Raw genomic sequence first — 19270 nt, forward strand, 5'->3', positions numbered from 1 at the left:
ATGCGTTGTTTATTTATTTAAATAGTATTAAATAAATAAACAATGCATGAAAATATATGTCTCTCCTGAAAACTTGATTTTCTGCGACTTAAAATGTTATGGTTTGGTACCCCTCATATGTATGTATGCATGTACATAATTGCGTAGTGCGTGGTACGTGTGCACTGTACTGTAGTGCGTAGTGCGTGGTACGTGTACACTGCACATATTGTGCAGTGCGCTCACGAATATACAATTATTTTTACTATATCTACATACATACAGTAGAACACATTTTAAGTTATTCAATTATTTGTTTATTTTACCCTAATAACGCATGTTGAGACGCGAAAACATTTGAAATTATTGCGTTGCAATGCCACTCATTCCCGTATTTCCCGTTTCCGTTACTGTTTTTGGCCGATTTTTTTTCACAGGGGCGGTTTCAGACTAGCGTTTTATACGCGCGTATAATCTCGTTTTTGGAAGTGCATGTTTTTATTTATTATTGCCTATATGTTTTGTATTATATATTAAATACACTGAGCAACAAAAAATCACGTTTTTGAGTTACCAGAGCGAGATGCCCTAACATATTACGCGATACAACCATATATACAACGAAAGCATTTAAATTGCTTTAGTTAGTACGTTTAGATAAAAATATTAAGATAGAAAACCAATCCTTAAAAACGTGGTGAAATAAAAAATTTGCCAAATAAATGAAAAATAGCACGGAAAAAAAATCCGTAAAAAAAAATATATTTTTGACTTTTAAAATTCGCTAGACAATTAATTAGAAGTATTTTAAAGCAATGAAATACAACAATTAATAGGAAAAATATCTGACTATTGATTCCAATACTCACTTTGAGCGTAACAATCCTAAATTTTGAGTTAAAGACCGCAAAAGCCAAAAAACCGGGATAAAAATCGCGGATTTTTTTAAACGCTCATATCTCGTAAACGATCACCCACCAACAAAAATCAATATCATATTCGAATTCAGTGGGTCAAACTTAGTAAACGATTGGCTAGTCTCAGCTCTGGTTATTTTTTTTTTTGTTGCTCAGTGATATTAATATTAAATATAGCCAATTTTAAATATTAATTTAATATTAAATATATAAAAAAACGAGCCTATACGCGTGTATAAAACGCCAGTCTGAAACCGCTCTCAGCTTCGCGGTTTCATGCATATAATAAATAATAATATGTATATGTCAGACATTTTTTTGATTTTTTTTTCGTCGGCTATTTTTCTACCTATACGGAATGAATGGTTTACTTTACCATTTGTGATATGGGCGTAAATATAGGCGTGCGCTAATTTTACGATAAACATGCATAGCTTTCCTTTTGGGGTCGAAAACCTCGACTCCCCCCTTAAGACTTTCTCGGGAGAGAGAGAGAGAGAGAGAGAGAGGTGGGCGGGGTTGCATGCGCCATTTTTTCCCTTTCTCCTTCCCTCACCCCCCCCCCCCCCCGGCCCCTATTGGGGCTCGAAAACCCCTTCGGGGTTTTCAAGCCCCAAATCCAGTTTTTTCGAGCGGGTTTCCCGAACCGAACGTACGTACGAATCTCGATCGAATGGCGCCAGTTGGGGGCACGGATGGACGCGGTGAATAATGTAGAAGTGCACGAATGTGGGTAACGTTGGTGTGTGTGTGAAACTGGGTGTTGTGCGCATGCGCGACGAGCATGCTCTGTGCGAGTTCCGGTCCTTCGAGCACGGATCGATAGGGGCGGTTGCAAAGTGCCGGGCCTTCGAGCCGGAGTGTTTCGCCGAGTGCAACCGACCCGTCGAAACGTCGGTTTCTCTCGATGGCGATACGCGAAGATCGGCAGCAGCGTGTCGTTGGTTCGTTGTTGATTAACGTATGCGGTCTCGCTAGCCGGTCGGTTCGAACCGGGTCAATATAATATTGTAATGCACGACGGAATAGTTTTAGAAAGGTTACGTGTTCAAGGCGTGACGAACCCGGATGTCTGTGTGTGTGTGTGTGTGTGTGTGTGTGTGTGTGTGTGTGTTTTAGCATAGAATTGTGTATTCTTATCGCGAATTGGGTACGATGTCAAGTCGGTCTCGAGTCGTCGATGGTGCCGTGGAAGGGTATTTCAGCGCTGATGTTTTCAATCGCATAGCAGTTGGCTTTACAGCTCAAACGATCCGATCAGATGAGTGTTTTGAGTCATATTGTGCTGTTGCACTAGTTGTGTCAGTTGTTTGCTAATGTACATATGTATGTATATATGATTTATAGATTATGTGGTAGACATCATCATTTGATGGTTGTACCTGCTGCTCGCACAGTTCTCTTTCGGATGGCTCCTATTCCAAGAGCTATTCGACTTCTCAGTGAAATCGTTGCTGCTGTCCCTGAATGTGATATTTTCCACCTTGGGGAGCGTAGATTGTCGGATATTATTTTAACATGTTTATCTGGTAACCTGCGCTCATCATTACTTTCTTAATTTGAATGTGATGAATGAGTGGAATCTTAATCTACTCTCTTCCATTTGGGCCTCGCTGTGATTTTTTATTTATTTATATTTTGTTTTATTTTATTTTACTTTTTCTTTCTCCTTTGTATATTTTTTTTATACTATTTTAATTTTGTTCAGTGTAAACAAAGAATGGGATTTATGGATTTTATTTTTAATTTTTACACTTTTGTTATTTTTTTTTCTCTCTGAATGATGTATTATTTTCCTTTTGTTACTTTTTTTATTATTATTTTATTTTACCATGTTTTCTGCTTTTGCTTTTTTCCTTTATTTACAGTTTACTTGTTTTTATATCATGTTTTTATATATTTTTCAAATGTAGACCATTGTGGCGCATTAGGTTCTTCCTGTAATGCCACAATGGTCCAAAACTATTAAATAAATAAATGATTTGGTGGGTAGGATGGGATATCTGTAGGTAAGGCTATCGGTAAGTCCTCTCAATGTATGCATTAGTTCGTTTTTGAGCTCAAACGTTGGAATAGGTAGATGTTTGATTGATTGAGCCGTTGTATTTGAAAGTGGTGGAAGTCCGATTGTCAGTTCTAAAAATACTATAGTATGAGTTACATATATTATGCTCTGGCACTAGTTGTGTCAGTGGTTGGTTGTTTGCTAATGTAAGATTTGTGTATGATTTGGTAGGTAGGATGGGATATCTGTAGGTAAAGCTATTGGAAAGTCCTCTCAATGTATGCAATAGTTAGTTTTTGAGCTCAAACGTTGGAATAGGTAGATGTTTGATTGATTGAGCCGTTGTATTTGAAAGTGGTGGAAGTCCGATTGTCAGTTCTAAAAATACTATAGTATGAGTTACATATATTATGCTCTGGCACTAGTTGTGTCAGTGGTTGGTTGTTTGCTAATGTAAGATTTGTGTATGATTTGGTAGGTAGGATGGGATATCTGTAGGTATGGCTATTGGTCAAGTCCTCTCAATGTTTGCAATAGTTAGTTTTTGAGCTCAAACGTTGGAATAGGTAGATGTTTGATTGATTGAGCCGTTGTATTTGAAAGTGGCGGAAGTCCGATTTTAAGTTCTACAAATACTATTTCTGTTTGACTTAATTCACTAATTGTTATCGCTTGTTTTAATTCGATATGTTTAGAATCTTGGAAAAACAGAGTAAGCGTATTACGGGCCACCAGTGTTTTTAAATATTGTTAAACGCAAAACATTATACTTAACTTACAAATCTTGGATTATAAATTTTATACTTGCACTAGGGGCAGCGTTAAAAATTAATTTATTGGTGGGATATTCCATTGTTGAATAATGATTTTGTGAACTCTTTTCGATGTGCAGTAAGTTTTCAGTAAAGTGGTAGTAGATTTTGAGTTCAAACGTTGGAATAGGTAAATGTTTGATTACTAATCTTGTGTTATAAATTGTGCACTTGCACTAAGGTGCACTGTGTCAAAAGTTGATTTATTAGTGAGCTATTCTGTTGTGGAATAATGATTTGGTGAACTCTTTTCGATATGCAGGAAGTTTTCAGTAAATTAGTAGTAGGTTTTAGTTTAAACGTTGGAATAGGTATGTATATATATGTACATGTTCGATTATTAATCTAGGGTTATAAATTGTGCACTTGCACTGGATTCTTTGTCAAAAGTTGACTTATTAGTGGGATGTTCTGTTGTTGAATAATGATTTTGTGAACTATTTTCGATATGAAGTAATTTTTCAGTAAAGTAGTAGTAGGTTTTGAGTTCAAACGTTGGAATAGGTAAATGTTTGATTGATTATATTGACTGGTGTTATGAGTTATGTTGTGTGGCTGTGACATTTTTAATTGTTGCATCTTTTCTTTTCGTAATTATTGATTTGATGGGTAGCTGCAGGAAGTTATTGGTGAAGCTGTGTCAAAGGCTGTTTGGTATTGTATCATTATTGAATGATTGGGTAAATACATAGGTTGACTTTTATATAAGTCATAGTAGTTTGAATTGTATAGTTTGGTCTACATATGTACATATATAGCTGTTTAAATTGGGTAAACTAAATAATAGTAAATATTAAAATCTTCCTAAAGTTGAATTGATTCTGATAGCTGTATAGCCACTGATTGAGTGATTTAGTATGTGTTGGTTAAGTTTGTAACAAAGTCGTTGGTCCAATTTGTTACATATGTACGTATATTTTGCTGTTTAGATAGGTCGAGTGTGGTACCAATCAGGTTTTGTTCTCATGGTCAAGTACATATCTTCGGAAGACTTTTCTTTCGGTGATTCGAAAGTGAAAGTCTGTTTAATAAGAGATAAACTTTTTAGAACCTTTTCACTTTCAAGCGTCTTCATTCAATTTATTGTTGATATTGCAACGTTGAGAAATTGGAATGCAAATCTTCTATCACGTTATGAACTTAGGACCTTTTGATCGTAGACGGAACGCTCTAATTACCAAGCTATCGCTGCTTTGATTAGTTATTGCATTCGTCGTGCAAGTATATTTTGATGTTTAGGTGACTATGCTTATCGATGATTCATAAAAATTCTTTGCTAAGCATTTTCCATTTTGTGCAATTTTATTGCGTTCAAATCTACCCAAGATAAACTTTGTCATTTGTACGGCGCGTGCATAGTTTTTTGTCATTGATTTATAATCTTAAGTGCTTGTTTTTTAAATTTTGCATTACGTCATCTTCTGTAGTTTGATGACGTCTATATAGTGTAAGGTGACCATTGTTTCCAAATTCAAAACAAAGGCACTTTTTTTTCCAAAAATAAATTTCTTAATACTTGGATTATTATTTTTAATTAATTATTTATACCCTTCGATCATTTTATAGTGAATTTTGATTTTCACACGAGCAAAACTTTGTCTGTGGCGCATTATATTTATATTTATTTGAACAAAACGTCAAAAGATGTTTTATTTTTCTGGTTCAAAATTTTTTGTATTTCAGATTCTATTCAGATTCTTTCAATTCCTTCTCGCTGTTTTAAGCCTTAAGTTCGTCGAATATGGAACGAACTTGTACGGCTATTTATCAAGTAAAATACATTGATCATATGACGGTTTATTTATTTACATAGATATATACCAGGAAGGCCTACCACGTAAATCCCAATGCACCTTCCTAGACAATTAATTAACAAATATAGCAGCATTTTTTATTATGTAAATCGTTGTATTTCGAAAGGCTGAAGAACACGGAATTAACAATTAATTAATTCATGAATTAATCCATAGACATCTATGGATTTAGACAAGCACAAAATTTTTACATACTGTATATAAATCAAATTCAGATATTGGTGACATAGTGGCTAGGAAACGATCGACTCGGAGTCACAAATATCCAAGTCTGACCAGCAGCATTAAAGATTAGCCCTTTGAGTGCTGACGTATTTTCTGTTGAAAGCCCGCCGCGCTTAAAAAATTTCGTCAACATTTCCAACTAGAATTATTTAGAAATCCAATAGAGAGCTCGTATAAAATTGTAGCTAATCCAAACAAACCCTAGATAACTACCGTCGAGGATTTCGAGTTTTGTAAAAGTGTGTTTAGAGTCTCTAATATATCTTGCGACAATATAAAAGAAGTCTATTAATGTATGTATTTTTCCAAAACTAGTTCCATCTTCTTCATTGTTGTTAAAATGTAACGCTCACAATCTAAATGCCAAGCCGCAATCTAAAATACTCAGCGGTTAGGGATTTCCACCGAGAAATTCTGCTATGGTTATAAATTCAGAAATTCCAGTGTCAACCAGTCTTTATAAACATTGACACGGATTACACCACCCATGTTCAATGAATTTTTTTTCAATGCCACCTGGAAAGGCTCAGTGGGTATTATTCTTGTTTATTTTTTACATACTCAAAATGCAACGCCTATCGGCATATTACAGGCTCACGGACTTGTTGGCAAAACGCCGATCGGCGTTGGTCAGCATTCAAAGGGTTAACATGAACGCAACCACCGAGCCATACCACAGTTCAGTTGAGTCAGCTTGAAAAGACGGTTCGGTGATTATTGGTCACAAAGCGCTCGCCCAAAAGTCACTAAACCCTCTATAGCGGAACATCTGGAACGATAACTATCATACGAACGAGAACTCGAGTGCCAAATATTCCGTATTCGCGATTTTCATGGCAAAACTTGTCTTTTGGGTAATATGACTAATAATCAAATTACTGAAAAGACATTCGAGCGCAGAGAAATGTTATAATAATAGAATAAATAAATTGTGTCAATATTACGCGGTACGTCTCCGTAACTACGCTACAACGCACGGAATACAATCACATCAATGTACTTATAAAAATGTATCCCATGTTGTTTATCGTGTGTTTTTGAATGCATTGTGCAATTTTTAACGATGCACTTGCCCATCTTGCGAGTGATATAAACAAACAGATAGGTTTTTATCGGACATACGTCGAGCATCAAGCATCAAATACGACCGATGCTAAAATTATTTAGGAATGTCTGTGGACAATCGTCATTTGACAACAATATAACGCCTAAAGCTCTGACCGCACTATGCGTCAAACGAACGATCCGACACTTCACAACAGTGTGCGACAGTATTAGGTAAACCGTACTTGAACGACAAATTATTTCAATCATTCGTTCGGTAGCACGGAGCAAGATGGACGAAACGGACGCTATTATAGTATCTTTGATATGCGAGGAAGAAGAACAATCGAGAAAAACCCAAAGATTATGCCTACATGCTATTTCAAAGTTACGATATGTAGAAGGAGAATAATTGTCGCAAGGCAACCCCCACTTAACTTAGTTGGTCGAAAAGTCAACTTCGACGCAAGGTGTCGTTCTACGTCATGCGACTGTCGCGCAGTGCGTTATGTTTCATACAATTTCATACAAACAATATTTGGTCGCGTACTGTTGTGAAGTGTCGGATCGTTCGGTTGCCGCACAGTGCGGTCAGACCTTAAAGCCACTTCTATCATTATAGCATTTCTCTGTTCGAGTGTATTGCGCCGACCGACCAGCCGGTGGTTCGAGTCCGATTCCTCACTGCGATGTCTAAATTCGCACCTGTCATAATATTTAGCTCGGGTGTGGGTGCTGAAGTTGTTTGTTTTGATGGCGAGTCAAGTCGACTGACTGTAGGGTCAAGATACCTCCAGGTCGTGACCGTGAGGTGCGACCTTGATGAGTCAGCTACCATTCTCGAACCGAAATATCTCCATCGGTCTGCGTCTCTCTCTCTATCTCTCTCTCTCGATCGACGGAGACGATGATTCAGCATCAGCGATCGCCTCGTCATCCGGCAGGTCGCTTTTGTCTGCGTGTCCTCGTGGGCACATCGTCTTCTTTGTCCACATACACACACACACAGACAGACAGACGGTTTGTCGACAGTCGCCCGCGAACGGTCGAATGGTGGAGACGCGTATCGTCTTGGTACTAGTCGACCCACTTCCGGTTTTTCGAAGGAAATTTGAAAGTGTTCCTTATCTCGAGTGAACGGTTGTGCTCGCTCGCTTGCTTGTTTGGTGTGATGTCATTTTTATTTTAATATACACACTAATATTTTGTGCCATGACGAGTTTGCCGAACGCATTTTTACTCACGGCTCTGCAGAAAGGATTCGATTCACATGACTTGTTTTTTTTTGTACAATATTAAGTTGGGTAGCTTTGTACTCCTAGTCGGAATACCCGCTCGGTAAACTTCTTGTACCCATCTCTCAAAAACTACCTTCGGTTAGGGCTGCCAGATTTATTGATATCCAAACCGGGACATTTCAATTATACTCCCCCGCCCCCCCCCCCCTTGCCCCCCCAGGTACAGATATTACAAGAATGATACGAAACTTTGTATAAAGCGTAATCTTAATAAATGCATTACATTTAAGGTGCTTCTTTTTATAAACTAGTATTTCCTTTATTTTTTTTTTCGGTTTATTTAGTTATTTGAATATTGAATGGAATTAATTACATATTGCCGAAGAAGATTAATGTCGCTTTTCTTGCTTCTTTAACCATGGATGTGTGATCTACCTTCATAACTACCTTCTGTTAGGGCTGCCAGATTTATTGATATCCAAACCGGGACATTTTAATTATACTCCCCCGCCCCCCCCCTTGCCCCCCCAGTTACAGATATTACAAGAATGATACGAAACTTTGTATAAAGCGTAATCTTAATAAATGCATTACATTTAAGGTGCTTCTTTTTATAAACTAGTATTTCCTTTATTTTTTTTTCGGTTTATTTAGTTATTTGAATATTGAATGGAATTAATTACATATTGCCGAAGAAGATTAATGTCGCTTTTCTTGCTTCTTTAACCATGGATGTGTGATCTACCTTCATAACTACCTTCTGTTAGGGCTGCCAGATTTATTGATATCCAAACCGGGACATTTTAATTATACTCCCCCCCCTTGCCCCTCAGGTACAGATATTAATAGAATGATACGAAACTTTGTATAAAGCGTAATCTTAATAAATGCATTACATTTAAGGTGCTTCTTTTTATAAACTAGTATTTCCTTTATTTTTTTTTCGGTTTATTTAGTTATTTTAATATTAAATGGAATTATTTACATATTGCCGAAGAAGATTAATGTCGCTTTTCTTGCTTCTTTAACTATGGATGTGTAATCTACCGTGAGGTTGAGATTCGTGCGTGTCTGTATTTTTGAACAATGACAGGTCAATAAGCAGTTATCAAAAACCGGGACATTTGGCTATCCCGAAATGTCTCTTCGGGACGCTGGGACGAAAGGCTTGAAATCGGAATCTCGGGACGCCTGGCAGCCCTACCTTCGGTAGATTTTACTTTTTCATATTGGGTCATTGCAACATATGTACATATGTAACTAGGGCTGCCAAATTTATTGATATCCAAACCGCGACATTTTAATTATACTCCCCCGCCCCCCTTGCCCCCCAGGTACAGATATTCCAAGAATGATGCGAAACTTTGTATAAAGCGTAATCTTAATAAATGCATTACATTTAAGGTGCTTCTTTTTATACACTAGTATTTCCTTTATTTTTTTTTTCGGTTTATTTAGTTATTTGAATATTGAATGGAATTAATTACATATTGCCGAAGAAGATTAATGTCGCTTTTCTTGCTTCTTTAACTATGGATGTGTAATCTACCGTGAGGTTGAGATTCGTGCGTGTCTGTATTTTTGAACAATGACAGGTCAATAAGCAGCTATCGAAAATCGGGACATTTGGCTGTCCCGAAATACATACAAATACCGAAATACAGCGATTTATGTAATAAAAAAATGCTGCAATGTTTGTTAATTAATTGTCGTCTAAGAAGGCGCATTGGGGTTTACCTGTTAGGCCTTCCTGGTATATGTATATCTATGCCAAAAATAAATATACCTCGGCCAATAATTCGTTTCACGTAATGGTAATATATGTATATTGAAGTTTTATGACGTTGTATAGATCAATATTCTACTCATGTAGGTTGGATCCTTTTTGCAGAGCTGTGTCTAAATCTAGTGTAGGTTTCAATGGTTCGATTGTGTTTGAAAGAATGCGTTGATAAGAGTTTTCAGTGTGATGTTTATGCGATTTATTGTGTTTTGGTGTGTGTAGTATTATACTATATCAGATATACAATATTCATATTGTTGGCCGTTTCTATTTTGTAATATATATTATAATAAAATTAAATTTCATGCGTGGGTGGGTAGTAAGTAGTAAATAAGAATATTTGCTATTGTGGGCATACAAGGTTGCCAAATTTTAATTATAAATTCCATTGATATATATAATACTACATAGTAGTGTATTTTTTTATTTAAACTTGTGTGTATGAACATGTGAAATTCCTATGAAAAGAAATTGCATATTTGTGGGAAAATCTATAAGTATAATGCTGAACGCACAAAACCAGTGATTGCTTAAACATTGCCGGTTTAAAATAAAAATATAGTGTCATACGAATAGATTATATTTAACTTATGAGTAACGGTGAAGAGTTAGCGTAGTGTAATTTATGTTGGTTGTGTTTTGAATCAGTTAAGTTTGTGCGCGGTCGACATTCGAAATCGTACGAAATAAATCCGAAGTGAATTATAAATTAGAATAAAAAATATCAAAATGACTTCTAAAGTGCTGGTCAAGATGCCGGAAGTGCCGTTTTCACAAGTGAACAATGTGAGTGGGTCGTTTTTATATCATGTATGATATAAAATGATATAAAATGGCGTGCGTTTCGACGATCGGTTGTTTGTATCATCATCACGTTTTGGGTTTGCAGGTGAAGAAGCCGAGCGCCGACCTCGTGACGACGGTGAGCAGCAACAACGATCTGCTCCGCAGCGTCAATCAGCTGCAGGAGAACATTCGTTTTCTGCAGGCGAAACATCAAAATATGCTGACGCGTCTTCACGACGAAGTAGATATACTTAAACAAAAAAATAGAGGTGAAAATTTTCAACGTACATACAAAATATGCGTAAGAGGTACTCGTATGTTATCAGTCATCGGAGTTTAATTTTTTGTTGTGCTCGTTGTTCTCGTGTTGCAGATTTACAATTCCAATTAGTCTTTTCTAAAAGTAATTCCTCGAGCGGTTTAGTGAATTCGGCATCATCGCAAAACGAACCCGAAGCGACGAAACTGACGGCGTCCGTCAACGAAGAAGTTTCGCCGACCAAAGAGGTCGATTCAAATGTGAGGCCGGAGATTGTGTATTTTATATGTATGTATGTATGTTTTTGATTCGGTTTTCATGTGTTGACGCTGTTTTTTGTTTGTGATATTTCAGAGTGAAGTTTATAAGAATCGCTGTTTGCAAATGGAAAAAGAGCTCGCCACTACGAAAGCCGCGCTGCAAACGAGTTTAGGTAGAACTGCCGCACTTCAAGCTCTTCTTCAGCAACACAAGTATATTTGCAATATGATTGTTACAATTTACTATAAGTCGAAAGTGTGTTAGTTTGATTTTTTTTTATTGTGTTCTCTGTATATATGAAGGTTGGAAAGTCTCGGTTTGTTTGAATGTAATGGAAAAAAATTGATTGTTGAGTTTTGAAACATAACGAGTCATGTAAAATGATAGTGTATGTAGCTCTTCATACGATTCATTACATTAAGGGATGAGAATTAGTCTATTAGCCATCTTAATTTTATTTATTACTAGTTGTTTTACCCGGCTTCGCTCAGTGTTTGTAATCTAATACATTTTGTTTGTTCTTGAACATACTAGTTTGTTCATAAACGAACCAATCTGGCCAGTTATATTGTAAGCAAAAGAATAAATTGACAAACGAACTAGTTTTTTCATGCATAAGTTCAAGTATTTTCAATCGTTTGTCCCATCTTCTGTTTATATACATATACTAATTGTTTTACCCGGCTTCGCTCAGTGTTTGTAATATAATACATTTTGTTTGTTCATGAACATACTAGTTTGTTCATAAACGAACCAATCTAGCGAGTTATATTGTAAGCAAAATAATAAATTGACAAAGGAACTAGTTTTTTCATGCATAAGTTCAAGTATTTTCAATCGTTTGTCCCATCTTCTGTTTATATACATATACTAGTTGTTTTACCCGGCTTCGCTCAGTATTTGTAATATAAACAGAATACATATGGCGAATCTAATAGTAAATATTCGTTTGTATTTTTATTAAATTTTTTTGAATCCAAAAAAATATAATATTCAACCAATTGAATTGTCGTCATAGAAACTTTTTTTGTTTTTGAAGTTCTCAACCAAAGATACGAACTTACAAAGTGTCTTTCGACATTATATATTGGATTAGACTAGTGTTGTACCCGATGATATATCATTGCATGGGTGTTGGCATATTAAGTTATTAAATAAAAATAAATTAAAAGAAATGTGTCGTCGTCATGTGTACGATCCCACAACGAACTCTACTATAGTACGACGAGCGTTATCTCAGACTGACAGATAGACACACAGAATAGCGATATTATATATATATATATATATATATATATATATATATATATATATATATATATATATATATATATATATATATATATATGTATATATGTATGTATGTATGTATGTATGTATGTATGTATGTATGTATGTATGTATGTATGTATGTATGTATGTATGTATGTATGTATGTATGTATGTATGTATATATATATATATATATATATATATATATATATATATATATATATATATATATATATATATATATATATATATATATATATATATACGTTTATATATAACACGTTTTAATGGAATTACACTGTTATATTACTTGAGTATTTAAAATAAATAAATATTTAAGTAAATTTTCACAATATGTTTAGTTTTTTTTGTTGTTGATAAAAACAAAAAGACAAAGCTCATCAATATTTAACATCAGAGACAAAGAAAATCAGAGTGAAACAATGTGCCATATAATGATAAATATTATCACAAGGTTGAATCATTATTACATAGACTGTAAAAGTTAAACGCCAAACAAAGGCTTTCCTGTTTTACGTAAAAGGTATTGATATTGAACACCCGTTTTCATTGATCTTTTATTTATTGTAACACTTTCCTTGTTCGGTTATATTAGCATTTCATTGTATAAAACTATGTGTACTGTTTGGAGGTTATGTTATGAGCAGTTCATGTATACTTTTTTTTATATCCTTAAAGTTTACCGTTTGAGGCAGAGCATGTTTAAAGGCTATTTAAGTATATAAGTTTGAGTCAAGGATGTGTCGATAATAGGTAGAGCTGCCAGATTGGACTCAATCTATCAGCTAATTGCCAATTATATATGTAGTAAACAAATACACATCGGAACTTTTTGACCTCCATTTATATGCAAAACTTGTAAATTTTTTTTTATACTTTTGTATAGGGATTTATTGACTATACATTTGACTCACCATGACAACTTGACAATATCACCATCATCATTGACAACCCTAGACAAGTCTATCATTGCATTGGTCCTTTCATCTTATGCAAAACTCTCATATGATACAATCCAACGAATGCAGTTTCAATCTTTCAAATATGATCTTTTAGGTCTAAATTTGAAAGACTGAAATACTGAGAAGCAGCTGGAACCTTCAGGCGAAGATAATGAGGCCTCAGATCTATGATATATATGTATATATTTATAATATATGTTTTATTTACTCATTGTTCTTGCCCAGCTGGTGTCCACTTTGGGAAATTTAGGTATTGGGTAATAAGAATAATAGGAATATTAAATCTAATAAATATATAATGCAGTAATACATACAAGCTATTCAAATTAAGGTCGATTAAAACCAACCCCCAACTAGAAGGATGTTTGTAAATTTGACTTCTGAGCTAACTTTAAGTTCATCAATTTCAATTATATGTAATCAAAATTTTGTCCTTGTTTTCTTTGGACAAGTGAATGTAATTAGTGAAAATGTAATGTTTCTAGTAAAACTATATAAATATGAAATATTAATGATTTTAATCCCTATTAATTAAATTAGAAGTATAATATTTATATATTTATTAATTGGAAATAGAGTTCAATTTTATTATCTATATACATATATAAAAATGAATGCCTCTGTGGGTTGTATCGAATAGGCTCCTAAACCACTAAACCGATTACGATGGAACTTTCAGTATTTGTTGTATGCATGTCCGGGAAGATTACTGTGAAAAAAAAACGGGAATGAGTATCATTGCAAGGCAATAATTTCAAATGTGTTCGCTGCCTGCGTTATTCCGACAAATGGGAACGGGAACGGAAATTGCATGCGTTAATATGGCATTGCAACGCATGCCGGGGTTCAGTTAGTTAACAATAAAATAATTGTTCAATGAATTTGAGGAGGATTTGCTATTAATAATGTAACTTTAAATCGTTTTTATTCCTTACATTTTATACTTCCATTTGTAATTAGAGCTAAAGTAATAATTCATTTAATTTATCTACATCAATCAACTTAAAGAACTGATCAAAACATTTTATGCATATGTAATCATTGATGTTATACCATGTCCGATACTCGGATACTTTTCTGAATTGGTCCCTGCGTTGATGTGTTTTGTGTATGCCTTGGTTGAGACTGAAAGACTGAGATGTAGCTGGAGCCTTCAGGCGAAGATAATGAGGCCTCAGATCTATGATATATATATACAAAATATGTTTTATTTACTCCTTGTTCTTGGCCAGCTGGTGTCCACTGTGGGAAATTTAGGTATTATGTAATAGGAATATTAAATCTATTAAATATATAATACTGTAATACATACATACAAGCTATTCAAATTAAGGGCGATTAAAATCAACCCCTGGATAGAAGGATGTTTGTAAATTTGACTTCTGAGTTAACTTTAAATGTTGATCAATTTCAATTATATGTACAAACTTATATGTAGTTACAATTTTGTCTTTGTTTTCTTCCAACAAGTGAAGTCGGTATTTAACTACTTGAGATGCAACTGTAATCAATGATATTATATCATGTCCGATACTCGGATACTATTCTGAATTGATCCATGTGTTGATGTGTTTTGTGTATGCCTTGGTTGAGATTGAAAGACTGAGATGTAGCTGGAACCTTCAGGCGAAGATAATGAGGCCTCAGATCTATGATATATATACATATACAATATATTTCAATTATATGTACAAACTTATATGTAGTTACAATTTTGCCTTTGTTTTCTTCCAACAAGTGAAGTCGGTATTTAACTACTTGAGATGCATCTGTAATCAATGATATTATATCATGTCCGATACTCGGATACTATTCTGAATTGATCCATGTGTTGATGTGTTTTGTGTATGCCTTGGTTGAGATTGAAAGACTGAGATGTAGCTGGTATCTTCAGGCGAAGGTAATGAGGCCTCAGATCTTTATGTACAAACTTATATGTAGTTACAATTTTGCCTTTGTTTTCTTCAGACAAGTTAATTCGGTATTTAAATGCGGTGAATGTTGAAATGCATCTGTAATGAATGATATTATATCATGTCCGATACTCGGATACTTTTCTGAATTGGTCCCTGCGTTGATGTGTTTTGTGTATGCCTTGGTTGATTGTGTGACGTTTTCGCTTCCAGGGTCCAAGAAGAGCAGTGGGCGACGCAACAATGTGGTCGGCAAGCAGCGATGGTAGAGTCGCGTAGTGGAACGGAGGCGGGCATCGACGGCGGCGAGGAAGCCGGTAGACTGCAGACCCGTCTGGAGGAGGCCGAACGACTCGTACGGAGGCTGCGCGCTGAAACTGATGAGCAGCGAAGAGAGGTACTGGCTCCGGCCGACTGTCCTCAGCGAGTCACTTCACACGGCGTCACCAACCTTTTGTTTGAGAGCTCACCTGCGCCCATCGCCGCTCGCTATGTACGTGTGCGCGCGCGTCCCAGTACACGTATAACCTAATATTTATTGTATTGCTCTCTCCATTTTAACCAACAATCTAACTAAAGCAACAACAACTCCATGTATAACATTACGGGCACGATGTCAATGTCCGCTACTAAAAACACACATGTACAGTTTTTTTTTATGTTTGTCTTTGAAACGGTAACGTTGTTGTCGGTGGTTAAGGTAAGTAAATGCATACTACTAGGAGGGGTGGTAGCTTATCTGCAATGTTGTATAGTGAAATGATTGCGGTGAAACAAAGTTGGAATTTCAGTTAAGCCTTTTAATGCTGACCAACGCCGATCGGCGTTGATTTTTGACTATGTAAAAAATAAACAAGTATACTACCCGCTAAGGCTTTCCAGGTAGCATTGAACATGGGTCGTGTAATCCGTGTCAATGTTTATGAAGATTGGTTTACACCGGAATTTCTGAATTTATAACGATAGCAGAACTACCCAATGGAAATCCCTAAATGCTGAGTATTTTAGATTGTGAGTGTTACATTTTAACAACAATGAAGAAGATGGAACTAGTTTTGGGAAAATATATTCATTAACCCTTTGAATGCTGACCAATGCCGATCGGCGTTGATTTTTGACTATGTAAAAAATAAACAAGTATACTACCCGCTAAGGCTTTCCAGGTAGCATTGAACATGGGTCGTGTAATCCGTGTCAATGTTTATGAAGATTGGTTTACACCGGAATTTCTGAATTTATAACGATAGCAGAACTACCCAATGGAAATCCCTAGCTGCTGAGTATTTTAGATTGTGGCTTGGCATTTAGATTGTGAGTGTTACATTTTAACACCAATGAAGAAGATGGAACTAGTTTTGGGAAAATATATTCATTAACCCTTTGAATGCTGACCAATGCCGATCGGCGTTGATTTTTGACTATGTAAAAAATAAACTAGAATACTACCCGCTAAGGCTTTCCAGGTAGCTTTGAACATGGGTCGTGTAATCCGTGTCAATGTTTATGAAGACTGGTTGACACCGGAATTTTTGAATTTATAACCATAGCAGAATTTCTCGATGGAAATCCCTAGCTGCTGAGTATTTTATATTGTGGCTTGGCATTTAGATTGTGAGTTTTACATTTTAACAACAATGAAGAAGATGGAACTAGTTTTGGCAAAATATATTCATTAACCCTTTGAATGCGGACCAATGCCAATTGGCGTTGTTTTTTGAGTATGTAAAAAATAAACTAGAATACTACCCGCTAAGGCTTTCCAGGTAGCTTTGAACATGGGTCGTGTAATCCGTGTCAATGTTTATGAAGATTGGTTTACACCGGAATTTCTGAATTTATAACGATAGCAGAATTACCCAATGGAAATCCCTAGCTGCTGAGTATTTTAGATTGTGAGTGTTACATTTTAACAACAATGAAGAAGATGGAACTAGTTTTGGGAAAATATATTCATTAAACCTTTTGAATGCTGACCAATGCCGATCGGCGTTGTTTTTTGAGTATGTAAAAAATAAACAAGAATACTACCCGCTAAGCCTTTCCAGGCAGCATTGAACATGGGTCGTGTAATCCGTGTCAATGTTTATGAAGACTGGTTGACACCGGAATTTTTGAATTTATAACGATAGCAGAATTACCCAATGGAAATCCCTAACTGCTGAGTATTTTAGATTGTGGCTTGGCATTTAGATTGTGAGTGTTACATTTTAACAACAGTGAAGGAGATGGAACTAGTTTTGGAAAAATACAGTCATTAATAGATTTCTTTTGTTTATTTTATATTGTTGTAAGATATATTAGAGAGTCTAAACTCACCTTTACAAGACTTGAAATCCTCAGCGGTAGTTATCTAGGGTGGTGGTCTATGGTTTGTTTGGATTAGCTACAATTTTTTTATACCTGCCTTCTATTGGATTTCTAAATAATTCTAGTTGGAAATGTTGGCGAAATTGTCAGCGTGGCGGGCTTTCTCAACAAAAAAGACGTCAGCACTCAAAGGGTTAAGAACATGTTCCAATCAAGATAGACTTGCCTATAGGACTCTGTTGAAATTATCATTCAACTATCGTTTTATGAAATCTATCTTCTCTATGTGTCTTCTCCTCTTAGAACGTTGGCAACTCGAATTCTCATCCGTACTCTGTCCACGGCTCCTCTAAATAGTACTTGGGTGCTGAGGTTGTATCACTGCCGAAGATTCTTCAACCATAATATTTCCCACCGACTCCAGCTGAGTTGGCTTACAATCCTTCCCTAGATTACTAGGCGCTGGAGATCGTATTTCTGGTTCCGCATCACACCCAAGATACTCTAACTTGCGGCTTTTCACATTTTTGAGTACTTCGACATGTTTTCCCATCAGGGCCGGCACTTCGGCATTGATTCTTATGGCATATTCGATTCAGGCGTCAGCCTCTTCTCAATTTTAAACTGCTTGAAATTGTTCCTGACTTGTTGCGGCGTGGAATATTTTCTCCATAGAGGTCACTTCTGGAGTCCAGTTTTTAATTTTCCACAACCAGGACAATTTTTCCGTCTTTATACAATTGTAATCATTGACATGTCAGATAAGGATGAAATTTAATTGTGCGAATAAACGCTGTTTTAAAATCCAAAATGCCATTTCGCCTAAAGAAAAATATTTTCGATCAATATGTTTTGCAAAAGATGACAGATGGATATGGATGTAACACTTGTGAATTGAAAGTTCAATACAATGTAATGTATGTAATGCAAGTAAGTCAAATAAGTATGGAATGCTGTATTCTCGGCATAATGAGAAGAGATAAGAAACAAATCACAGAATTACATACAAAAATAAAGTAATAACAGATGATAGATGGATGAAAGAAGTACTTGAATGGTACCCGAGAGGATGTAAAAGAGTGCAAGGAATGCTACAAGCGAGATGGGTGGATGAAATTAGAAGATGGTTGAGTCTCAAAACAGAGACAAATGGAAGAGTAATGGAGATTACTTTGAATTTTGACTGAGCAGTTTCATTAAAACACCGTTCAAGGTCAATATTTTATTTCAGGTCAATTAATTAGCCCCTAACAAATAGTGAATTAAATAGCTGCTAAAATATCATCGTTCCGTAACAAATTTGTGTTTATCACAACGTAAGAATTTTATCTAATATTTAGTCCAACCGAAAATACGAATTGAATTGCTTAAAATGATAACCCTGAAAGGTAATATAATTTTTATATAAACATTGCAGATAACTTTAAACCCATCCTTGTAAATAAAATAGCAGCGGATCATTAGAAAGAGTAATACAAGTACATATTATTATGCATACTGATGAAAGAATTATCATTCTGTAGGTATTTGAGTATGAGATGTTCAAATAGTGAATAATAAAAAAAAAAACAAATTAACACATATGTATATTTACTAATAAATGTATATAGTGTATATGTAGAAGTGTACAAATTGTGTGCATGTTTATATGTATGTGTGAATTAAAACAATA

The 19270-nt window shown here is 35.4% G+C and overlaps 1 protein-coding gene and 1 long non-coding RNA gene across 25 annotated transcripts in view; one reads left to right on the forward strand and one right to left on the reverse strand.

The window, feature by feature from the left end:
* Window positions 1-163: 163 nt before the first annotated feature.
* Window positions 164-19270, forward strand: part of LOC143919974 (uncharacterized) — a 25699-nt gene continuing 6592 nt past the window's right edge. For 2 of the 24 annotated variants that reach the window (XM_077442605.1, XM_077442614.1), the window contains exons 1-6: window positions 1727-1892; window positions 10466-10603; window positions 10707-10872; window positions 10977-11122; window positions 11217-11335; window positions 15505-15784. In XM_077442605.1, coding sequence (XP_077298731.1) covers window positions 10547-10603; window positions 10707-10872; window positions 10977-11122; window positions 11217-11335; window positions 15505-15784 — 768 coding nt within the window. In that variant the 5' untranslated portion in view covers window positions 1727-1892; window positions 10466-10546. The other 22 variants (XM_077442602.1, XM_077442618.1, XM_077442600.1 and 19 more) reach the window with 18 other exon arrangements.
* LOC143919989 (uncharacterized) lies at window positions 14257-15889 on the reverse strand. Its single transcript, XR_013261293.1, has 3 exons — window positions 15097-15889; window positions 14691-14828; window positions 14257-14620 (listed from the first exon to the last, which is right to left on the reverse strand). It is a non-coding gene; the product is annotated as an uncharacterized LOC143919989 (long non-coding RNA).

Source organism: Arctopsyche grandis, chromosome 12 (genome assembly GCF_051622035.1).
Source record: "Arctopsyche grandis isolate Sample6627 chromosome 12, ASM5162203v2, whole genome shotgun sequence".
NCBI classification, from domain to species: domain Eukaryota; kingdom Metazoa; phylum Arthropoda; class Insecta; order Trichoptera; family Hydropsychidae; genus Arctopsyche; species Arctopsyche grandis.